At 36.3% G+C, this 22,393-nt stretch overlaps 1 protein-coding gene and 2 long non-coding RNA genes across 5 annotated transcripts in view; 2 read left to right on the forward strand and 1 right to left on the reverse strand.

The window, feature by feature from the left end:
• LOC119072713 (P protein) overlaps positions 1–22,393 on the reverse strand; it is a 49,392-nt gene that overhangs the window by 9,044 nt on the left and 17,955 nt on the right. For 2 of the 3 annotated variants that reach the window (XM_037177986.1, XM_037177985.1), the window contains exons 2-5: positions 7,435–7,538; positions 390–540; positions 225–288; positions 18–153 (exon numbers count right to left, since the gene is read on the reverse strand). In XM_037177986.1, the coding sequence (XP_037033881.1) occupies positions 18–153; positions 225–288; positions 390–540; positions 7,435–7,538 (455 nt within the window). Of the gene's footprint in view, positions 1–17; positions 154–224; positions 289–389; positions 541–7,434; positions 8,335–22,393 lie in introns of those variants that run through there. The other variant, XM_037177984.1, reaches the window with a different exon arrangement.
• On the forward strand, positions 12,833–16,172 carry LOC119072715. The gene is made up of 3 exons (XR_005086911.1): positions 12,833–12,844; positions 13,231–13,232; positions 15,980–16,172. It is a non-coding gene; the product is annotated as an uncharacterized LOC119072715 (long non-coding RNA).
• Positions 18,592–20,879, forward strand: LOC119072716. The gene is made up of 3 exons (XR_005086912.1): positions 18,592–19,670; positions 19,743–20,461; positions 20,516–20,879. It is a non-coding gene; the product is annotated as an uncharacterized LOC119072716 (long non-coding RNA).

Genomic DNA, 22,393 nt, shown 5'->3' on the forward strand with positions numbered 1-22,393 from the left:
ATTAAAATTTAACTTACTTTTAGTTCCATTAACAGGAACCGACATTTGACGATACTGCAATACCTTCTCGCCGTTAGACATTAACAAGATAGTAAATGTAAGCCACACTGCCAATAAAGCACAAATTTTAATACGATGATACCATTTGTTTGGCTGAAATTAACATAACCGATTACAAAATACGTCCATACATGTAAAACAGTTACAGCGATGAAAATAATTACCTCTTTGTGACCGGCTATGTGATCGTTTTCTTCCGCTTCATTCAAGCCATTTTGTGCTACTTTACTGCGTTTCGAAATTAATGAAAGAAAATCGTTAATGTCATTAAAGCCAGGCTACAACATTTAACCAAATTTACCAACAAAAGTAAATTAAATAATTCTTACATATCAGTCTCCACTGGTTTGGTTTCGCCAAGATCATTAATTACATTAATTGATATCAATTCGCGGTTGTTTGTTGCATTTCGGGTTGTTTGATCTTCATCCTGAGAGAAATTTTCGTCAGCATCCTCGCTGGGTAGCGGATCTTGATCTCCTAGTGTTTAGGAAAAAATAATTTTTTGATAAATCTTCTAGATTGTGACATAAAAGCTCAGTATTTTAGAGAGCTTTGAAGATCTCCTAAGCCCCTAACAATCAGCCTTCAATATATTTCATATATTCTAAGTCTTAAGTCCAATCAATATGATGGAGTACTACGTACATTTACAACGAAATCAATCATCAATTCACATGATGGTAAATAACATTATCAATAAAACTGAAATAGAGACAAGATCTTTCACACACAGCCATACAACTACTCGTCGACCACATACCACATAAATTTGTTAATAATAATTATTGAACGCATAATCGACTTAAACTGGTGACAATTTAATTGGGGATTATAATTTAACGCCATTTGTTCAATTGATTGATTTGATGGTTGTAAGACGTTGATATTTATATATTGAGTTATCAAAGAATAATAGAAATAAGTCGAATGCATTAGCCAATGGCATGTCAATAAATATCATTAGTTGAGTGAATTACGCTAGTGTGATATCACTTCATTGAAATCGCTGCCAAAAAAACACAATTTTTCAAATTACAACTTAAGATTTAGGCTACGCCCTTTGTTTTCGAAAATATTTTGATTTCTGGCCACCCCACTGCTTTGTGCATATTATAGATTCCAAGACTGTAAACTTTGCGAAGGTCACACAGATAACGCAGATGCAGATACGCGGGTGGCACACCACGTTTCATAATAAAAGTTTCTCACGTAATATTCGATTTGACGAAAATCGAAAATTTGACGAAATGCGAAATTTGACGAAAATCGAAAATTTGACGAAAATCGAAAATTGAACGAAATTCGAAAATTTGACGAAAATCGAAAATTTGACGAAATTCGAAAATTTGACGAAAATCGAAAATTTGACGAAATTCGAAAATTTGCCGAAATTCGAAAATTTGACGAAATTCGAAAATTTGACGAAAATCGAAAATTTGACGAAGACAGTAATTCTCTATCTGCCTCCATTCAAGAAATATCTCCGAAACCCCAATTGACCCCCCCGTTTCCAACTTTCGACATTTTTCACAAATGCCCTTCTTTTCTACTCGTAAAACTCTGAGACTTTGCCGAAGAAAGTAACTCTCTATCTGCTACCATTCAAGAAATACCTCTAAAAACTTTATTGACCCACCCATTTCCAACTTTCGACATTTTTCACATATGCCCCTCTGTTCTACTCGTAAAACTGTGAGACTTTGCCGAAGAAAGTAATTCTCTATCTCTCATAACCAAAAAAATATTAGTCCTTTCATCCTACGCTCGAGTAGCTCAAAATTTGGCCACTCTAATCACTCTAGCACAAACGAATCTAATTATTTTTTGTTCGAATCGTGTTACGAATACCTTTCATTTGATGGGTCGCACGCCTCTGTAGGTTTCAATACAGCTAAGCTACAGCCGAAAACACGTTCCCGACCCTCGAAAACCACACTCAGAAACCACTTCGAGGCCAATAAAACAAAATTCTGGTTTTTCCTGGGGTAATGGCGTATCACATTTTCATTTTTATGCCCACCCTGAGGTTCCTGCAAAATTTCATGGAGATTGGCTGACTAGTTTCCGAGATCGACCGTCGATAGATAGACAGATAGACAGATAGATAGAAACATACAGAGTAAGTTGAAAGATTTTGATTGTTTGGAAAACGTTAATTTGGTGCATTCTCTATCAAAATGACCAACTTCAAAACGATGTATCTCCGGCAATTTTAAAGTTACATAGTCGAGTGATAGCTCGTTTTGCTCGTATTTGAAGCGCGAATAAGATAGAATAGGATTTGTGGTGATACAGGCCAAAGGAAAGAAACTTAAATTCTCGCCTATATATAGTTGCCGCGTCTCAAACAAATTTTCTTCGTTCTTTTTTTGGAAGTTAGACTGCGTCAAGTCCTCCGCTATCGCTCCGGACATGATTTTGGTAAGTTTATTTGTATGGAAAAGATCTAATAAGATCTGCGTGACCTCCTCAACGTTCGGCTATCGGAGTTTAATTGAAACATTGAAACTTGAAGTTTGGAGAACCAATTCACAGCTACTGAAAAGAGAGTCCGACCTGTCACATACGGCTATTCATCTGTTATCGATAACGGTGACAAAAATAATGACAAGCAATGGGTAATGAAGTCATTCATATAATAAAATGCATGTTAAAATAATTGAAGTACAAGATTTGAAATCAACCGAATAAAACACTTTGATCGATGGAAGTAATAGACCCGATAATAATACTGGTCATATGTTTGCCGTCTGCAACAGGTTAATATCACCTCTAACAAAGTGTTACAATCCATTTTATTAAATATTCGGCAAAAGAATTTATCAATAAAAATAATTGTTCTCAGAAATATCTGTCTCCTCGACGCGAACTGAGTCGAATTTATTTTTAGATCCTCGCATATCTAAAAATACTATTGCGAATGAAAATTGGGTTATATTGAGGTGATGGAGGCTATAAACTATAATACTAATCACTGTATGACTGCATACACAGAGGAAAATCTTTTAGAGACTTTATTGGAGCTCACGTTGTAATGCAACTTTAAAAAAATTTGGGAAATTTACGCCCGCCTTAAATTTTATTGAAACAGCAAAATGATGCAATTTTCTCAAATCAGATAGAAAATTCCTCCAAGCAAAAGATTGACAAAACAAACGTTCCCCCAATGCCACGTAACTTCACACTTCTCTCAGTGTATAGCCTGTTGATGCATTCATATTAAATAGTGACTATGAACTGAAAAACCGTCAATATGAGTGTGTACGTAACAGTTTTATTGGTCAATATCACCATAATATTGTACGTGCTGTGATTGTTTTGTTTACATCACCAAATGCAAATGCATCGTTAATGCCACAGCGTATACAGATATATATGATAACGCAGTGAATTCTGTGTGAAACCGTTTTTCAAGCACATGAACCATTTTGTGTTATCAGCATGGTCTTAAGTATGGTTTCCATTCAACAAAAAGTACTCCGTGTGAGAGCCGTAAGAGAGCGAGTTGTCAAGTAACCAAAGAAAATATGGAAAAATTCAATTTTGTCTCTTACACGAAGTACTTTTTTAGTAAGTGGAAATCAAGCCTTAGTGAAACTTCGGCGATGGTTTAAGATTTTTTATTCAAACAAGTTACGAATTTCATTCAACTGCATGTAGCGGTTTCAGATTCCACCAGCTCTAGGTTATCTTGTAAACGATTTTACTGGACATCATTTTAAATTCGTTGACTCCATTAAGCTTAGTTCAGTGATACGAGTTATACTAAAGAGACCGATGTTATGTACATGGGATAAGTACAACAATCTCAATTAACGTCGGCAGCGTCCATTTTCTAATTAAAATGTTCAGACATTGCTCCGGAATGGGTTACATGAAATTTGTCATGTTTTTAGTGCTCTATCTTATCGACAAAGCTCAGCTAAATATCATCTGACCATCCATCACCGTTAAGGATAAGAATAAAAACCGCAAAAGATTACGTGGTACGTTTGGTGGTTCTTATCAATGCTTTAATTGGGGACCGCTGTGATCTATATGTGTGTTTTTGTGAATGTAAAATAGATTTAATATGAAGCAAGAAGAAGCGGTGAAGACGTGAATTCTATAAGAACGAAACGGAACCAAGAAAATTCGATTTTGTTAAAAATGTTGCGTTACACTTGCAGATAGTTTTCATTCCGTAGATCATTTTGAAATAGATAACAAGTTATGAGGGACGATTGATTTATTGAATGTTATTGATTGCGATGCGGTTGCCATTTCAATCATCATATTGGGTCACGTACCACGTGATAATCAGTCTAATGACGTTCTACTTTTCGTGTGATAAATCAATTACAACATTCAATATCTAGACAATTGTCTAGCGAAAAATCATCCGTTACTGATAAGTGATTCGATGTAAAAATGTTGAGCACTTTGTGGATTGCTGGACAACGACTAGAAACGTATATCATGATAAATCGCACCTGTTGCTTAGAAAACAGTTTTCTTCGATCGTTGATCGTGTGATCTTACATTTAAAGAATTGATCTTGGAAGATTACTACAGCATGACTTTGTTATCTGTTGTTCAACGAAGAGGTAAAAGGATAAGTTTTACTAACCTGTTACAGACGGTTGTCATCTGTTATCGACAACGACAGGAATAATAAACGACAAACTCTGACTAATAAGGTCTTATATAGCAGCAAAAAGCATGTTCAAAAAAATGAAGTAAAAGATTTCAATCTCTGAAAATCTTCGATCAAATGAAGTAATAGATCAGATAGTAAAACTGGTAATATGCATGCCGTATGTGACAGGTTTAATACTAGACTGGTTAATTTAAGTCCAATTACCAAAAAAACAACCGATTTTCTACTTTGTTTCTTTATGAAGGTTTGACATGACTTTTAAAATTAAAACCTCATGTTACGCGTGCATTGATTTCGATAAAAAAAAATTGTTGATAAAACTCGATATCAGGCGTTCTCAGATATAATCTAATCGAAATGGGTAACGAATTGATGATGCAGATGGGTTGAGAGACTATATGACATTGAAAGGAACGCATGCGCATTAAACATTATTTCGCAAGCACACCCCTCATTATGCTCAGTATAATCTTTGTCTAGGCCTTTACAATTTATCAGAAAACTATCCAACCCAAGAGTTACATCACAATGTGATGAGATTTGTCCGGTCTAGATCACGATGCACAGATCTGGTGATCATCTGTTGGTTGATTTCGAGGATTTTTGTTCAAAAGAAAATTACATTTTTTCAAGGGGCCTGCAGGACATAAAAAAAGCTCGACGCAGGCGCAGGGGTGAGATTAAACATTCACCAAGAGAGTGGCTTTACTTTAGACCATAAAAAACGTGCTCTAGTGGCCAGAGCAACTCATAAGGATTAGGAAATCAAATTGTACAATAACAAATGCGTCCTCCTTTGTTTCTTCTCGCTTCACTTTAATTGATGTTGCTTTCATTTTCGGAAAACAAGCACAACGTCTATCAAGCCCAAATATCGCCAAAATGATTTGACAATTATTTTGGGATATACCTGGGTGGGCATATATCATAATGTCATAGCGTGACAATAATTTGTTGTAGAAATCATATCACTAAAAGGCGCTATGTCGAAGATAGTCAACAAAGTCAACACCTAATATGTATATGGTGATGTGGTGATTAGAAAATGTAATTGTTTAAAGAAATATTCCCAAGGTATTTAATTTGAAATGTCTAATCAACTAATCAACGAACGGCACAACAAAAAATAACTAAACAAATAACGGCTGATGGCTGATTGAGACGATATTTTCGCCAAGGTTATGCTCGCTAATGTCAACGCTAACATCGACAAATATTAAAATCGTCTGCACAGAGTTGATGAGTTGAATATATAGATCAAAGAATTGAAACACGAATATGTAGTTTAAAACCGTGCAACAGGTTTGTTTGAACTCGATCAAATTGTGTTCGGTGGCTTAAGTACGAAATCAGTGTCCCAATTGAATTTTACAACTGACCGATAGTCTCTTAAAGCGTTGAGAATGTAGAGCGGCGCTAATACCTAGCTGGGCAGACTAAGTACATAAATGAATGTCTTTGTCGTAATTAACGTGTTAGTAGCAGCTATAACATACTAAACTTGTAATTGCCTAAAAATAGTCTTTACTCTAACATCAACAACCAACCAACTTAAGCTTATCAAGAATTTTTAATTCTTTTATTTATTGGGACCCATAACACCAACTGTGATATCATAAAAATGCTTGAAACAGATGTTTAACGAGCAGCGATCAGTTCCGGAAGAAACCGGTAAATTCGCCCTGAAACAGGTACATATCAGGCATGAGCGCCGACGGAGAAACCTCGGCGGCGGCTAGCCGAAAAAAATTTCTAGGCGGCGGCGAAAAAGTCGGCTTGAGCCGGCTTAAAACGGCTCGGCTGGAGGTTCCTTTTAACTTTTTTTTCAAAATAAAAACGTTTACATAAATTCATGGAAAATGAACTAGTAAGCATGAAAATGAAATTGTACGGAAAGCGAAAATGTAGGTAGATTAGGTTGTTCAAAGTGCAAGTGGAACTGGTCTTGTTACAAGCAAGTCTCTAAGTCTAAGGTTCACTAACACGTCAAGTTTTATTGCCTCAAAACTTGAACTAAATGGAAAATCATGCTCCGGTACACTCATTTAACTCATTAAGAAAATGGTTTTCGATAAGAAATCGAAAGCTCACGAAAATCAAGTAAAAATTGAAAAGAAAAAAAAATCGAGAAAATTCGCAAAGATCGATAAAGTTTTCTCAAATTTGTGAATTAACTGATTGTGCGCCTTCGGCTCGTTCCGCAAAGGTCATACTTGCCGAAACAACAAACTTAGAAGCGAGGACGTAATATACCATTCTGGAAAATTCATGAAAATTCAAGAAAATTTTCAAAATTTTCTTAATTTTGTAAAAAAAAATTCAAAAAGTACTTGAGCTGCTTAGGATCAACAGGAATCTCGGTTTTCAAAATTATTTCACCCATTCACCTTTCGAAATCTTTATTTCATTTTCCAGCCGTTTCAAGCCGGCTTGAGCCGTGTTTTTGGCACCGGCTCGGCTGCGGCGCGGCTTGCTCAAAAATGGCCGGCGGCGGCTTGATGGGCGGCTTATTTTCGGCGGCGCTCATGCCTGGTACATATTCGGTGCGTTTCTATATTGTGTCTTCATATCTATTTTTATGAAGTTTGCAGAGGGTACAGTAGCAGACACAGTAGTCAAGTAATTGAGAATGAGAATTAATCTGATTATTCGTTGTACAAGAAATGTTCCTGTTTCCACCACTAACTGAATTCACTTAAACATAGAAGAAAAACAAACGAATTTCCACTTACCATGCAATCTTTCGTGTTCCTGTCGAAATGACGCCAGACTGGGATCTTGTCGGATGATTTCCGGTAAACCGCGCCATACTTCCAACGCACCTTCAGTCACCTCGCTAACAGAAACAAGAGAATATACCGATTTGTATAGATCTTTGTTACCGAATTTTATTTTCTCTAAAAGGCTGTTCTTTCCCATTCTCTTTTCTCTTATTTAAAAATTCGTAGTTTATGAGTATATAGAGTCCAATTGATAACGTTCAACTAAATGTTAATACAGAGTCTGTAACAAAACACGGTATGACAAACAAAAAATTGAAAATTTAATCAACCTTTGAAGTCTGTAGTTAAACAATGATCGAAAATTTAAACAGCTGAAACGATAACTTCATTCAAGATTTCACTTTCAACATGAGCACGTGAGTTTGCATATATATATGTATAATGTTCTATCAAAGTTTTGTAAATAATCTGTCAATGAAACACAAAACCGGCTCTAAGCAATGTTTTTCTGTTGACCGAAAATAAATATCCTAGGTACTATTAACCCATCACAATGTCAACCAAATTTCCATTCTTTCGTACAAATTGAAACCACACAATTCAGTGAAGTAAAAAAAAACAATGAAACGAACAATAAATTCAATTAAAAAAAATGTTTTGTTATTCCGACACCATCCAACCGTCTTGGATGATAACCCTAAACTGAATGCTTGTTTCTAATGTAGCACACACTCATCACTTGGTATGTCGAAAAAAGCAGTTATTGTTATCACTTTTCGGAAAAACAAAAAAAAAAATTATAAAAATTTTCAACTGGTATACAGTGGGCAGAGATTTAAGAATGAAAATCGAATTTCAACAAAAATAAAACCGATAAAGATTTAAGGCTTACACCGAATAAGGTAAGACATATACAAAGTGATACCTTGTTGTGATCGAATCGAACAATTTGTAGTACGGTTTTATGTGGCCGGTGATGACGTTTTTTCTTAAATAGATAATTTTAAACGATAACACTCTATGTACAAATATTTTTGTGAGCTGGACTTCACTAATGATGTAGTACAGTGACGCTATAAATATTTTATTATATGTGCATCGGAACATCATCATGTGTACGTTTGTACTGTACATAGAGATTATCATGTGACTGTGTTTGTATTATGTAAATATCATCATGGTTTTAACCTTATGCATACGCGGTCTCAAGGAACACAATTTTAATTGAAAATGTGCACTGGCTCTTTATTCAGCAATTCTTTTAAATATACGCATAACAACGGCTATCATCATCTGCTATTAAACACGACGACAGGAATAATAAACGACACACTCTGACTGATGCGATTTTATAAAGCAAAAAGTATGTTTAAACAAATGAAGTACAAGATTTGTAATCAATAAAAGATAGCAATTGTGACAGTTGGGATCAAAAGTCGGTCTATTTCATCTGTCAAAGTGACGTTTTAAACGTCAAACCAAAATTTTTCTGCCAAATAGTTAAAAAGTCGCTGTTTTTCCTCAATTCTATCAGTGGAATAGACTTATAGAAAAATAAACGATTTTGTAATTATTTGGCTAAAAATATTTGGTTTGACGTTTAAAACGTCACTTTGACAGATGGAATAGACCGACTTTTGATCTCAACTGTCACAATTATAGAAACAAAGCTTAGACAACGAAAATATATGTGTGCGGAACAGTATGCGGAACAGGGATTAATTTTGGAGAATTGATTATCTAAAGTTGCTTGAATTGTTTCCAGCAAATTTTTGAAATATTTAAGCAAAAGCAAACAAATTTTTCCAAAATCAGCCCTGTAGCTTAATGTCTGTCAAAGGTTAAGAATCAAGATCTTTATTCGTCGATCTTTGAACATTTGTTACAATTGGCATTCATAGAACACTAGAAATTGAGAAATTGAGTATTGTTCGTAGAGCCCATCAATATTTACGAAAAGACTCGATACGAACAACTATCATGATTGAAGAATGTAAGTAAATATCTCCGCTGAAATATATTTGCATAAAAGCGTCGCAGATTTTCCATAAAATAATTTATTTTTCAATTTATGAAATAATAAAATCAATTTTTGTACTTAACGTGTCTCCCACGGAATTAATTCAAATATAATTAAAACGGAAAATAAACAAGTGCCACATGCTTACATTATATTATTACTATTAACATGAGGTATCTGTACTAACGTAAACATATATTCACACCTAATCTCTGGAAATATAAACAGATAAAAAAAGAGATTGAACAGTAGTCGACAGAAGACAGATTTAGACCTTTTCAAGTATTTTATTTGATGATAAACCAATTTTGATATGGACTGAGTTACACAAAACGAGTGATTTGTCACAGATAGCACTTGTCGGCATTGAATTTTTTTTTTTTCAGTCCACAAAACTTCCTATCGAATTACCGAACTGAATCCAAAACAACTTTTTTTGTACTTTTTTTCCACTCTTTTTTCTAAACGAACAAAATAATTGGGCATACCAATCATGGACAGATTTAAACACGTTTTCTGTTATCATGCCGTCATAGACATAGTGTCTGAAAGTTTCTGTCGGAGATACAAATAGTTCGGTGAAATTCTCACGAATAAACGATTGAATTCACTAGATCTATGTTTTACTTGATAGGGATCGTAGCGATCTTATTGTGAATTTTTAACTGAGGGGTTTTGAAACTATGATAGAGCAAAGAGTAGTTGGTGGTACCGTCGAGACGGCGAGCAATAGAAATAATAAATCCGATCGTTAATAAATGTATACAAATTAGTGAATCCAACCGGTAAACAATGTACACTAATTTCATACAAATTGTTTACCGGTTGGGTCCAATACCAAAGAAATTGAGATCTGCAATCGATTTTAAACACTTTAGGAAAATTATTTCGACAGAATCCACACCTCACACATCTATATCAATACCTACAATTTTTATAGACATGTTACCAAGGGGTGCCTAACGTCTTGAACTGAATTTTCCAAATCTAATATGGATAAAAAGGTCTAAATTGGGCCACATGGGTCTTAATCGAATGGTATTAAGTGGAGTAAGTAAACTAAATTGAAATTAGCTATCCTAGGGCTATACGCATTTAGTCGCATACGACTTAGTCTCGCGTGTGCAAATAATGTGTATCCTTGGTATCCAGGATACCGGGCATTTTTTTTTGCCGAAAAAATGGATACCGGGAAATCTACCTGGCCCAGCGGTAAGAAATAATGATAAGGACAAAAGAATCGAGAAAATTACTAGAAAGAGGGACATGACCAGATATCGGGAAATGACCAGAAATCGGGAAATAACTAGGAATATGGAATTGACTAGAAATATGGAAATGACCAGAAATCGGGAAATGGCCAGAAATCGAGAAATGGACAGAAATCGAGAATTGACCAAAAAATGGGTCCTTGCAAAAGAGAACGAGAATTGATTGAAACACTTGAAAATCGTAAAAATAGCGAAATAAATGGGAATCGAACAGGAATTATGAGTTAAAACGATTAGAAGATAGCAGGTGAGCTTACAAGAAGAAACTAATCTAGATCCTTTGTAGGAAAAAAAAACCTTTTCAATGAACTGTAATAGTGATCGTCGCTCGCTTCGCTCGAAATTTCAGTTTCAATCGGTTTTCTTCATTTCGAAAATGTTGCTTCAGTCAATATACGTTTTCCTCTGTACTCGCGTCATTTCAAAGGAACAGAACTCAAACGTCTGGACATTTATTAGTAAAAAAAAAAAATCGCTCGCTCCGCTCGTGCTATTTTTCTTTGTAAAGTACGATTTAATTCATCCGAAATAAAAGAATTTATTCACAAAATCTTTCGTTCGCTCCATTCCCGTGTTTCTGATGAAAAACATTGTTTGTCAGCATTATCGAAAAATTATGATGAAAATGTCATATGTGTCCTTAAAGGAGCCTTAAAAATGATCTAAATAGGTACGTGCTTTCGTAAGATTGAAGATAAATATTCTTTACCGGGAAGTCCTAGCATTTTACCGGGAAATACCAATATTATTACCGGGAAATTTGGTTGAATTTTAGTGGATACCGGTAAAAGTCGGGAAATCGGATTTGGATACCGGGAAGAAAACATTATTTTCACACGTGCTTAGTCCCAGTAATTCCAAGAAGTGCAGCATCCCTCGCATGTTAAGTTTATTGTAGACGTTTCAATAAACATGATATTTTCGATTTCGATACAGTGTCTACAACCAGCCCTTAAAAATTTAAGATTTTCCTAGTTATCAACCTAAACCTAAACCTAAATAAAACGAAGTCATGGTAGGTAGATGTGTACAATATGGCCCGAATGTGACAAAGGTTTCAAACCATGACTTTATAGACTGTTAACTACTATGCTCGTCCTAGGCTCGATTTTTAGGCCAAGTTTGTCATACGATGCACCTGTCTGGCTAGATTGTGCCTTGAGCCATAGGAAAAGCTTGCAACCTTTTCTAATGGCTGAAGGCACAAAATAAAATTCTGAAGATGTTTCTCGATAAGCCCCGTCATACTCCGACGACAGATGTTCATCGTATTCCCAAGAACATTTGAACAACACTGAAAACTTTTTTTGTACCACGTACCAATTTTACTGTTGATTTGGAATAAACATTCCAAAATGGTACAATGTACCAATTTATTTGGTGAGTCGTACCAATCGTTGGTATGCTGCACAAATTAATTGGTACAATTGGTAGATTTTATTTTCAGTAAAGTTGGGACTATAGGCTTTGTAGAAACTTGACGAAAGAACGTCAACGCGGAAGTCAATTCTTTGATGGATTCTTGTCCGGATTAACATTTTTTTTTGTATTTCTGTTTAAAAATTTCCTTTCTTCTGTTCACTCTGATTGAAATCTTTTTCTTTGTTCTTTCCCCTCAGTTGTAAGCTTTTTGTTGTAGTTGTCAATAGTTAATTAGTTGAAAATTCTTTACTCGCAAATTTCGGATTAAATGCCCTCAGCTTTTTGTGACTGAAATTCAAGATGAAAAGCTTTTCAACTTGAATTTCAGTCACAAAAAGCTGTAGCTAAGTCTTTCTCACATACATTTTCTTCGTTCTTTTTTTGGGGATTAGACTGCGTCAAGTCCTCCGCTATCGCTCCGGACATGATTTACAACAAGAATATTGTTTTGTTATGGTCAAACGTGGTCATAATTCGTGACGTGAGTTTATGTTTTCATACCTTTGTCTCTCAGATTTATGTACGGCCAATGTACATGGCCAATTTTTCTTTATTTTGTGGTAGCGTTTCCAAACTGAACGCTCGAAGCCTCTTAATAAATGCAGTTTGAGTTGAAAAATTGTCCTAGTTTGTAGGTCCTAAGTCTACAAATTAATTGCCTCTATCTAGCTTTTCGGTGATCCGAAGAGGTCAGATCTAATTTTTGGTAAAAATTAATTTATTTTTCAAAAATGTACCTCAACTTTCTAAATTGCTGTAATCATTAGATTTTGCCAAAACGTTCCCAGTTATCGGCGTAACCTGTTCATATACAACCTTGGTCCTGGTAGAGGTATTGCGGCGCTAAAATCAATTAGAAATCGAACAAATTGTCTCGGCATGGTCATAATAGGAAAGAATTCTTAACGACGTGTACGTAAAACGAATTGTGAAATTCTAAATTGAAAGCATTGTTGCTACACCGTCATAAAAATAGAACGTTAACATGTTCGGCAAAGTGCTTGTATTTGCTTTCGATCAAATGATCAACATAACGTCATAATTAGCAGGACAATCGGTATGTGGTTCAGAGGAATCTAACCGACACTCAAGATGTTATGATCGACAAAAAATGTGTTATTTATTAGACCTGCTGGACAAATTATTTGAATTTCGGATTGTGGCAATTTTTTTTTTTTTTTTTCAAAGTTTTCAGTGCATGGAAACTTCCAGTTTAGTTCGGTTTTTCAACGAGATATCTGATTGATGCTAATTCCGGTGTTATTTATTTTTAATTTTATCTGATTGATTACTTGTATTCTAATATGCTGAGCATACAATTCAAATACAAAATAGCAGCTGAAACTGGAAATATTTTTAGATTTTGCGAATTGCCAACAAATTTATGCAAATGTTGCTAATTACACTTAAAAAAAAAGGTAATCATTGGTAACGACAATCAATTTATCTTATCCATTACAGACGGCATTATAATGAATGTTATGACTTCGCTGAATGCGAAGTCGGTGCATTTCAAGATTTGTTCTAGTATCAAGCACGTATAGTTGACTGTGATAATTAGTGAGTATAGTGTGAATATGATGGTAGCGTGGACATATTCACGAGGTAGAAGAAGAACTCACTTCACGTAAAAGACCAAATCATACTATTTTCATCATCCAGAACGTAAACACACATTTTTTTGAGAAAATTCAGTCATGTGAGTGGCAGTGTAAGAAAACATTGAGAGTGATACAATAACTAAACTGTAAAATCATTTTCGAATCGTTGTAGTCAAGTGCGTCTTTCGGTTTTGTCATCCATTCAGTTCATAATCAAGTGAGAGCATCGCTAAAATCTTCAGTCGACGACCTTTAAATAAGTGAGTCAATTTGTTTCAATTTATCCGTTCTTACAATCAAAACGGTTTAGCCGACTGCACCACTTATTTCCAAGTCGCCGACTGTAACTGTAATTTCGCCTTTTTATTCATCTGCCTGTGCAAATGTGTAAAGTATAGTTTCCACTTAAAAAGAGCACTCCATTTACATGACAGTTGTAAAATAGAACAAAGGAACTGTCACGTAAACGGAGTAAAAAATTGAAATAAATTCAATTTCCAATCCGTTTGCGTGACAGTTCTTTTGTTCTATTTTACAACTGTCATGTAAATGGAGTGCTCTTTTTAAGTGGAAACTATACTTAAGAGTGATGTAAGTCCGCGTGACAGAAGGAAATTAACAATAGTATTTTACATGACTAGGGATAAAAAGATGAAAAGTAAAGTTTTCGTGTGAATTTTGTTGATCCGAGGCGAAGCCAATGTCAATAAACACACGAAAACGAGACTTTTCATTTTTATCCCGAGTTAAATAATGGATTTCACATGCTGAGGGCGTCGAAAGACGTACTTCAAACATGAAAAATACGGTTTTCGACGCATGTAGCATTGTAGTATGTATTTCACATTGCAATCTAGAGTAGGGCGTATCGAATTTTTAGAATTTTAAGGGCCGCGATAGCCTGTGTTCGGAAAACGTAGATCATTGAAAACTAATTCCAGGCATATGGTTGATGGATCCGAAGGTGCCCGGGAAGAAGTCCCCCCGGACGACTTTAACTTTCAAATGGTCATAACTCGGAAAGTTGAGAGTATTTCTGAAAACAATGTTCTAGCAGGATGTAGAGCGTTAAAAACTCTACAAAACTGCCAAAGAAACCGATGGTCCAAAAGGTGTGTCTGTCGAGGTTTTCTGACATCGAAAGTTCGACATTTTGGTTTTTGACTTTTATTTCCTGAGAGACAAATTATTAACTTTAGCTTTTGGCATGAGGTTGTAGAGGAGGTCGAGTACTACCAGTACACTAGGCATTGTTCCGGTCGGCTATCCATCCGAAACCACTTTTTCAACATTTTTGAATGGACTTTTTAAGTGTACCCACGTCGCCCACGAAGCCATTGCAGACGCTGTAACCGGTGTTGCTGAGTCGAGGTAACCTTGGCCGGTAAGTGCACATAATATTCCATAACAGTAGCTGAACTCTTTTACAAAATATTTAAGAATTCGGTGTAGCACATTTTGTACTACAAAATCTGAGAAAGTGAAATTTGTGAGAAAAACAACAAATAATCGTTTTAATTAGTTGTTTGACCCACGAACAGTAGTAAGAAGTCGATTTCGTTGCAAATACACATTTTTCGATATTTTTACAAAAGGTTGAACTTCGTGGTATACCGTGTCAATATAATGTGCTACATGGTAGTACTCGACCTTCTCTACAACCTCATGCCAAAAGCTAAAGTTAATAATTTGTCTCTCAGGAAATAAAAGTCAAAAACCAAAATGTCGAACTTTCGATGTTAGAAAACCTCGACAGACACACCTTTTGGACCATCGGTTTCTTTGGCAGTTTTGTAGAGTTTTTAACGCTCTACATCCTGCTAGAACATTGTTTTCAGAAATACTCTCAACTTTCCGAGTTATGACCATTTGAAAGTTAAAGTCGTCCGGTGGGACTTCTTCCCGGGCACCTTCGGATCCATCAACCATATGCCTGGACTTAGTTTTCAATGATCTACGTTTTCCGCACACAGGCTATCGCGACCCTTAAAATTCTCAAAATTCGATACGCCCTAATCTAGAGCACAATCAATGGATCAATCGGGCTAAATGATCTACAAAACTAATTTTATCGGTCCAAAGAAGCTGCTCCACGAAGAAATTGCTTCTGATATTTAAACATCTCATTTGACGCTATCCAATCGGCCCTTCGGCCGGACAGGACCTGTTGAGGAATATGTCTTTACTAATTATTATTCGTTAGCTTCACAGCGAAACTAGGAAACGAATAAATTTTCCAGTTACAGTCTCGGAATTATAAGAAGTAACAATCAAAATCCAATCGACGCTATTCATTCCACCACATGCATTACCAACGTTACACCATTTACGTATGGATATGTATCATAACGTGTAAATCGCATGTGGTATGAATAACGTCGATTGGATTGTAATTGTTGAAAATGTAACTTCTTATAATTCTCCCACCGTACGATCCTTTGTTACTTATTCCACACCAACACAAAATCCATTTTATTGTAAATTATACGCAAAACAATTCAACAAACGAATCGTTTTATAATGCGGATTAAGTCCACCTCCATCATAATTCAAGGCTTAGAATGTAGTTCGGAATGTCGATCGTAAATACAATCAGACGAATTGACGAATCGGTTAAACGAAAATTATAAATTTATTGTCGCATAATCTCGCGGTAAGATATTAGTAGAGTTATGAGAGATTGATAGCATCCAAGAAATAGAAAATGGCCGGCTACGTGATTGCCACTACGAAGTTGCAGAATCTGATCAGGAAATTCGCGATTTTTTTGATAGATTCTTAGAATAGCGTTTCTTCCAACTCGAGCTATACAATGTGGATAATCTTGAAAGTCCACTTGCAAATGAACAAACTTACTTTTCTGGGACTAGTATCTCCAGGGTTTAAATAAAAGCTTTTAACTTGTAGGTGGTCGGTTTGGTGACATTACAGAACAAGATAATATGACACTAAATGAATCATTAATGCTTACTATCTTGTTCTGTAATATTACAGACCAAGATTGTCAAGAATTTTAACAAATTCTTCTTTGTTCGTCGGTCGGCCGCTGCATCGATGGTTCTACTTATACTGGAGGGATATTCTCCCCAACACGCATGTGCCAGTACATCTACTTTGAGAATGAAATTCGTTACTTAGGGCATGTTGCCCGTTCAGTAGTTGTGTTTATTCTGAATCTTTTTCATATAAATTCGCCGTATTTATAGGCCTTTTCGATGTCTACTTGATCTTATTCAATTGAAAAGGACACTTTGATTTGTGATTTTAGTAAAGTGAAAACACGTGCCAGTGACTGCTAATAATATTTTCGACACTCCCACGGAAACTGGTAGGTCTCGAGGAAACTCCAAAACGAAAATATGCTAATTCGACTGTTATCTTTTGCCAATGCGAATTTTACCAATGCTTCCGTTTGAACCAATGCTTGCTAATGACTGATGTTATGCGAATTTTACCAATGCTTTGACTCTCCCACCTATGGTATCCGAAATGTTGAGGAAACCGTAACATGCTTTTCACTTTCTTTGCTGTTAACGTTTCTTGATTGTTACAACCATCACTCGACCACCGAATGATTCGACCAACCAGGCTGCTATTTATCTTCGTGCTGCTATGCCCATAGATTTCTGCCAATTGAAATTGAAGTTCTCCCTTCAGACTGTGATATCTTTCTTCGTGCCAATTGACCATCTCTGCTGGGCGTTACGACGCCCATCAATTCGGTGTCGCTACCAAATTGGTTCGACCAACCAACTTGCTCCAATTCTCCTGCCGACTTTACTCTTTTTGCTGCTGCCGATGACGCTTACCAATTGACCTTCTCCTCTGGGCGTTACGACGACCATCAATTTCCGAATTGACTCGACCAACCAGCCTTGCTAATTCTTCTGCCGACTCTGGTCTTTTTTCCGCTGTCAATGACGCGTGCCAATTGACCTGCTCTGCTGGGCGTTACGACGACCATCAATCTCCAAATTGATTCGACCAACCAGCCATGCTCATTTCTCCCTTCTATAACTTTCTTCTTCTTGCTGCTAATGACGCCTGACAATGAATCTTTGACGTTACGACGACCATCAATTTGATTTTGACCATCAAATGACTCGATCAACCAGCCTTCCTCTTGTACTGACCATCCTCTACTTGCTGCTGCTGTTAACGACTTCTTTTGCTGGGCGTTACGACGACCATCAATTCGATTCTTCCACCAAATTGACTCGACCAACCAGCCTTGCTAATTTCTTCTCTTCTGTGACCTTTTCTTCTTGCTGCTGCCAATTGACGTCCTTTGCTGGGTATTACGACGACCATCAATATCCAAGTTGACTCGATCAACCAGCCTTGTAACACCACGACCAATGTTACCAAACTGCTAATTCTTCTTTGTGCTGCTGCCAATTGACGTTCTTTGCTGGGTACTACGACGACCATCAATCCGATTCTTCCACCAAATTGACTCGAACAACCAGCATGTAACACCACGACCAATGTTACGCTTGTTACTGTTGGACTTACGTCTTGCGACTGCCGCTTTGTTACTGTTGGACTTACGTCTTGCGACTGCCGTCTCGTTGTCAATGACGCCTGCCAGTTGACCTTCGTTGCTGGGCGTTACGACGACCACCAATCTGATTCGATTGACTCGACCAACCAGCGTGTAACACCACGACCAATGTTACGCCTTGAGTAGCTCATGCTGCTGCTGCTGCTGCTACGGGACCACCAATGTCACGAACCTTCCACACACGTTGGGCGCCATGTCAAGAATTTTAACAAATTCTTCTTTGTTCGTCGGTCGGCCGCTGCATCGATGGTTCTACTTATACTGGAGGGATATTCTCCCCAACACGCATATGCTTCTACTTTGAGAATGAAACTCGTTACTTAGGGCATGTTGCCCGTTCAGTAGTTGTGTTTATTCTGAATCTTTTTCATATAAATTCGCCGTATTTATAGGCCTTTTCGATGTCTACTTGATCTTATTCAATTGAAAAGGACACTTTGATTTGTGATTTTAGTAAAGTGAAAACACTTGCCAGTGACTGCTAATAATATTTTCGACAAAGATATCTATATAAAAGAAGGTGAAGGTTTCACCTACAAGAAGCAGGATATTGCGCATTTAGTAGACTAATTCAGTAATCTAATATTGCCTTACTCCAGAATCCTAATCTGCGGTGTTACGAAGGGCGTAACACATCTAATAGCTCACTGTACATTGTACGAGTCTAAAAATCGTGTTTAACTCGTTTAAACGTGATTTATCAGCGAACTGAACAATGCAGATTGATTTTCACGATTAACGATTAGGAGGAACTACGTCACCGAAACAGTTTAAACTGATAAGTGTTTAATCCTGACCGCAAATTATTTACTGATTTAAAATCTAAAAAGGTGTCATATAAATCAATCTGTTACGCAGATGCATATCTTTTGTTTGTCGCTTGACTTAGCAGCGATAAGCATAACATCATAAAAATAGCATTTTTTTCGGTCTCGTTTTTTGGGTGAAATCGTGAAAAATTTTATCGTCTCGTGAAGAAAAAAAATTGTCCACAAGAGACTTAGTCTATTTTTGAAGTACAACTGATAACTTCAAGGTGAAGAAGTGCGTTTAATCTGTTTAATTTGTCGTTTTTTTTTTGTATTCGTTAAAATAGTAGTTATGGCATTTGAAACAGTAAAACAAATTGAATTTCAGCAAGTGGTTTGTAGAAAACTGTAAATATAAAGAGTTAGATTGGAGGTAAGGTGAGTCAATTTATTGTGTGCAACTTGACCAATTTATTTACATTACCATAGTGATTAAGTAACTAAGCCAAATGCACGACATTGATATAAATTATAAATATGATGATTTGCTGCTCTTTTATGTTTGGAAGGAAAGTGAACTTTAATTGAAAGTAGGACACAGCCTCGGACATTGTTCAAGTAAATATAATAGTTAAACATAGCTGATATTCTACGAAAACAGCAGGTAATAATTTTTGTAATCTTTATAAGGTGGAAGAGGCTGACAAAATGTATCGCTGCTCATGTTAATAGTAGATTACGTACTGACTTGGAGATTTTTAATTTGACGAGGCGTTTGCAGCCCGAGTCGAAGGCGATTACCATTACGTGGTAGTATAGTTTACTCACGAAGACCCCCGAAAACGAGTTTTAACGTATCGATGGAAAACAAGAATCCGGGGGTACAGCCAGTAAAATAGTAAGACGACAAATCGGAAACGGTGAGAGTGTGAAAGAATTGTCATCTATAAAAGAACGGCTACAAAGCTTAAGGGTAAAGTTTTCATCTTAATTTTCTTCGTCTGAGGCTAATATTCCTAATTTATCTGACATCTAAAAATCAATAAAAGTTCAGGTAAATCTGGTTTCAGAAAATCCCAGATTACCTGAAATTTGATCTGATTTATCGGAACCTTTACTGATTTTCAGATTTCAGTTAAATTCAGGTCAGGTAACAATTTTGAATCCAGGTTCAGTTCCAATCAGATCCAGATAATCTGAACATCAGGTTTCAGGTCAACCTGACCTGTTCCGATCTTTATCCGAGGCCGTTTTTATCCTGAGCATTTGTGAAGGATTTTGTATGCTGAAGGCGTCGAAAGAAGTACTTTTAAATCATGAAAACCACGATTTTCGACGAATATAAATTTTGTAAGACATGGACGATCATGAACCCAACCGTTTGAATTGAATTTACTTCCAATGAATGTGTAAGAAAATGCAACTTAAATTCAATTATGTTTTTCATAAATTTCTTATTTCAGATTATGCTCTAATCAGTAGCGCCAAGTAGTCATTTGCCTCTCACGGGAAAGTTTGAAGGGGAATAAAATTGCAACATTTATTTAAGGAGTAGCGATCAAAACAGATCGTTGCACTCAGGATGGTCCAGTGAATCTTTTATGGAAGAAAAGATTTTTTTTTAAATTCGTTTACCTTTAATTCGTTTGGCACGGGATTTGTTGAATAGGAGTAACAACAGAGTACCGAAATTTTCTGAACTCAAAAATTTTCTTAAAAAATCGTCTTGGGCAAAGCATAATACATTAAAAAGAAATATTTTTTTGGTCTTAAAATTTTCTTGGAACCAAGCTGAGTTGGATCAGCTGGGTCCACAAGCACGACCTGACATTTTTCAAAAATCGACCGACCCTAATGCTCAATGAACGGTAATGGTCGCATCATAGTTGCATAAAAGGAAACATTAAGTTAAGAAAGAGGTCCTGAACTTCAGGATGAAAATACATTTCTCAAATAGAATCGGATTCAAGATGTGAGTTAGTCTGGGTACATACATGATTCTTTTAACAACAGAAAAATATTGAGTGTGAATCACTAGCTTATTTACCCACATGGTAAACGGGCACTTAGCACATAATCGCCTATTTCACAATATTGTGTATGTCAGCATTTCGGCGGAAATATCCCATTTTCAGTTATCTATAACATTAAATGGACCTCTTTGGCTTTTTTTTTACTTATTCGTTAGACGTCACGTAAAATGCAGTTAAAACTTGAAAGATTTGGTTAATTTTAATTAATTTTGAATCTTTGAAGTAAAATGATAGAAAATTCAACTACAAACGTAAGATATGAATTTGATCCAGCTGTTACGTCGGCTTTAAATTCTCAGACAAAACAATGCAGCGATGATGTTAGGACCCATCATAATTGTTGTCTAGCCTTTCGTAGAAGGATTGTTGATTTTTAAAGCCAGATCGGACTTCTACTTGCCACGAAACACCATTATACAACACTTTTAACCTGTTGCAGACGGCTGTCATATGTCATCTGTTATCGACAACGACAGTAATAATTAACGACAAGCTCTGACTAAAGAGTTCTTATATAGCAAAAAGTATGTTCAAAACAAATGAAGTAAAAGATTTCCGAAATCAATCTATGAGAATCTTCGATCAAATGAAGTAATAGATCAGATAGTAAAACTGTTAAGTATGCTTTATAAGTGATTGCAGAATGAAAGCTTTTCAAACGCACCGGGATATGTTTTTTTGACTGGCCCATTTTACAGCCTCCCACGAAAAGTCGAAATATTTTAGAGAGACCGGTGATGCACGCTTGAACAGTTATTTACCCAAGCCGAAGGCTATTGAATTGAAACAGTTATCTTAAATATCTGTTTGAAGATTTAGAAATTGTCGCGAGGAAACTACAGGAAAGGGCAGACAAATTTCTGTAAGGCTCGGAACGGGTCTGATCTTGACCCGAACCGGAACTAAGACTTCGGGTTCAACCCGAACTTGACCCGAACCTGAATTTTCGATTTCGGGTTCCAACCGAACCCGACCCGAACCCGAAGTTATTCAACCCTTACTTGACCCGAACCCGAATTTCCATTTCGGGTTTGACCCGAACCTGACCTGAACCCGAGATCTTCAAATAAATCAGGTCCGGTTCGGGTTAACCCGAAATTTTTGGCATTTTTTAGTGTAAAATTTTCGGGTCACCCGAACCGGACCTGATCTATTTGAAAATTTCGGGTTCAGATCAGGTTCGGGTCAAACCCGAAATGAAAATTCGGGTTCGGGTCAAGTACGGGTTGAATAACTACGGATTCGGGTCGGGTTCGGTTTGTACCCGAAATCGAAAATTCTGGTTCGGGTCAAGTTCGGGTTGAACCC

This window comes from Bradysia coprophila (genome assembly GCF_014529535.1).
Source record: "Bradysia coprophila strain Holo2 chromosome IV unlocalized genomic scaffold, BU_Bcop_v1 contig_84, whole genome shotgun sequence".
NCBI classification, from domain to species: domain Eukaryota; kingdom Metazoa; phylum Arthropoda; class Insecta; order Diptera; family Sciaridae; genus Bradysia; species Bradysia coprophila.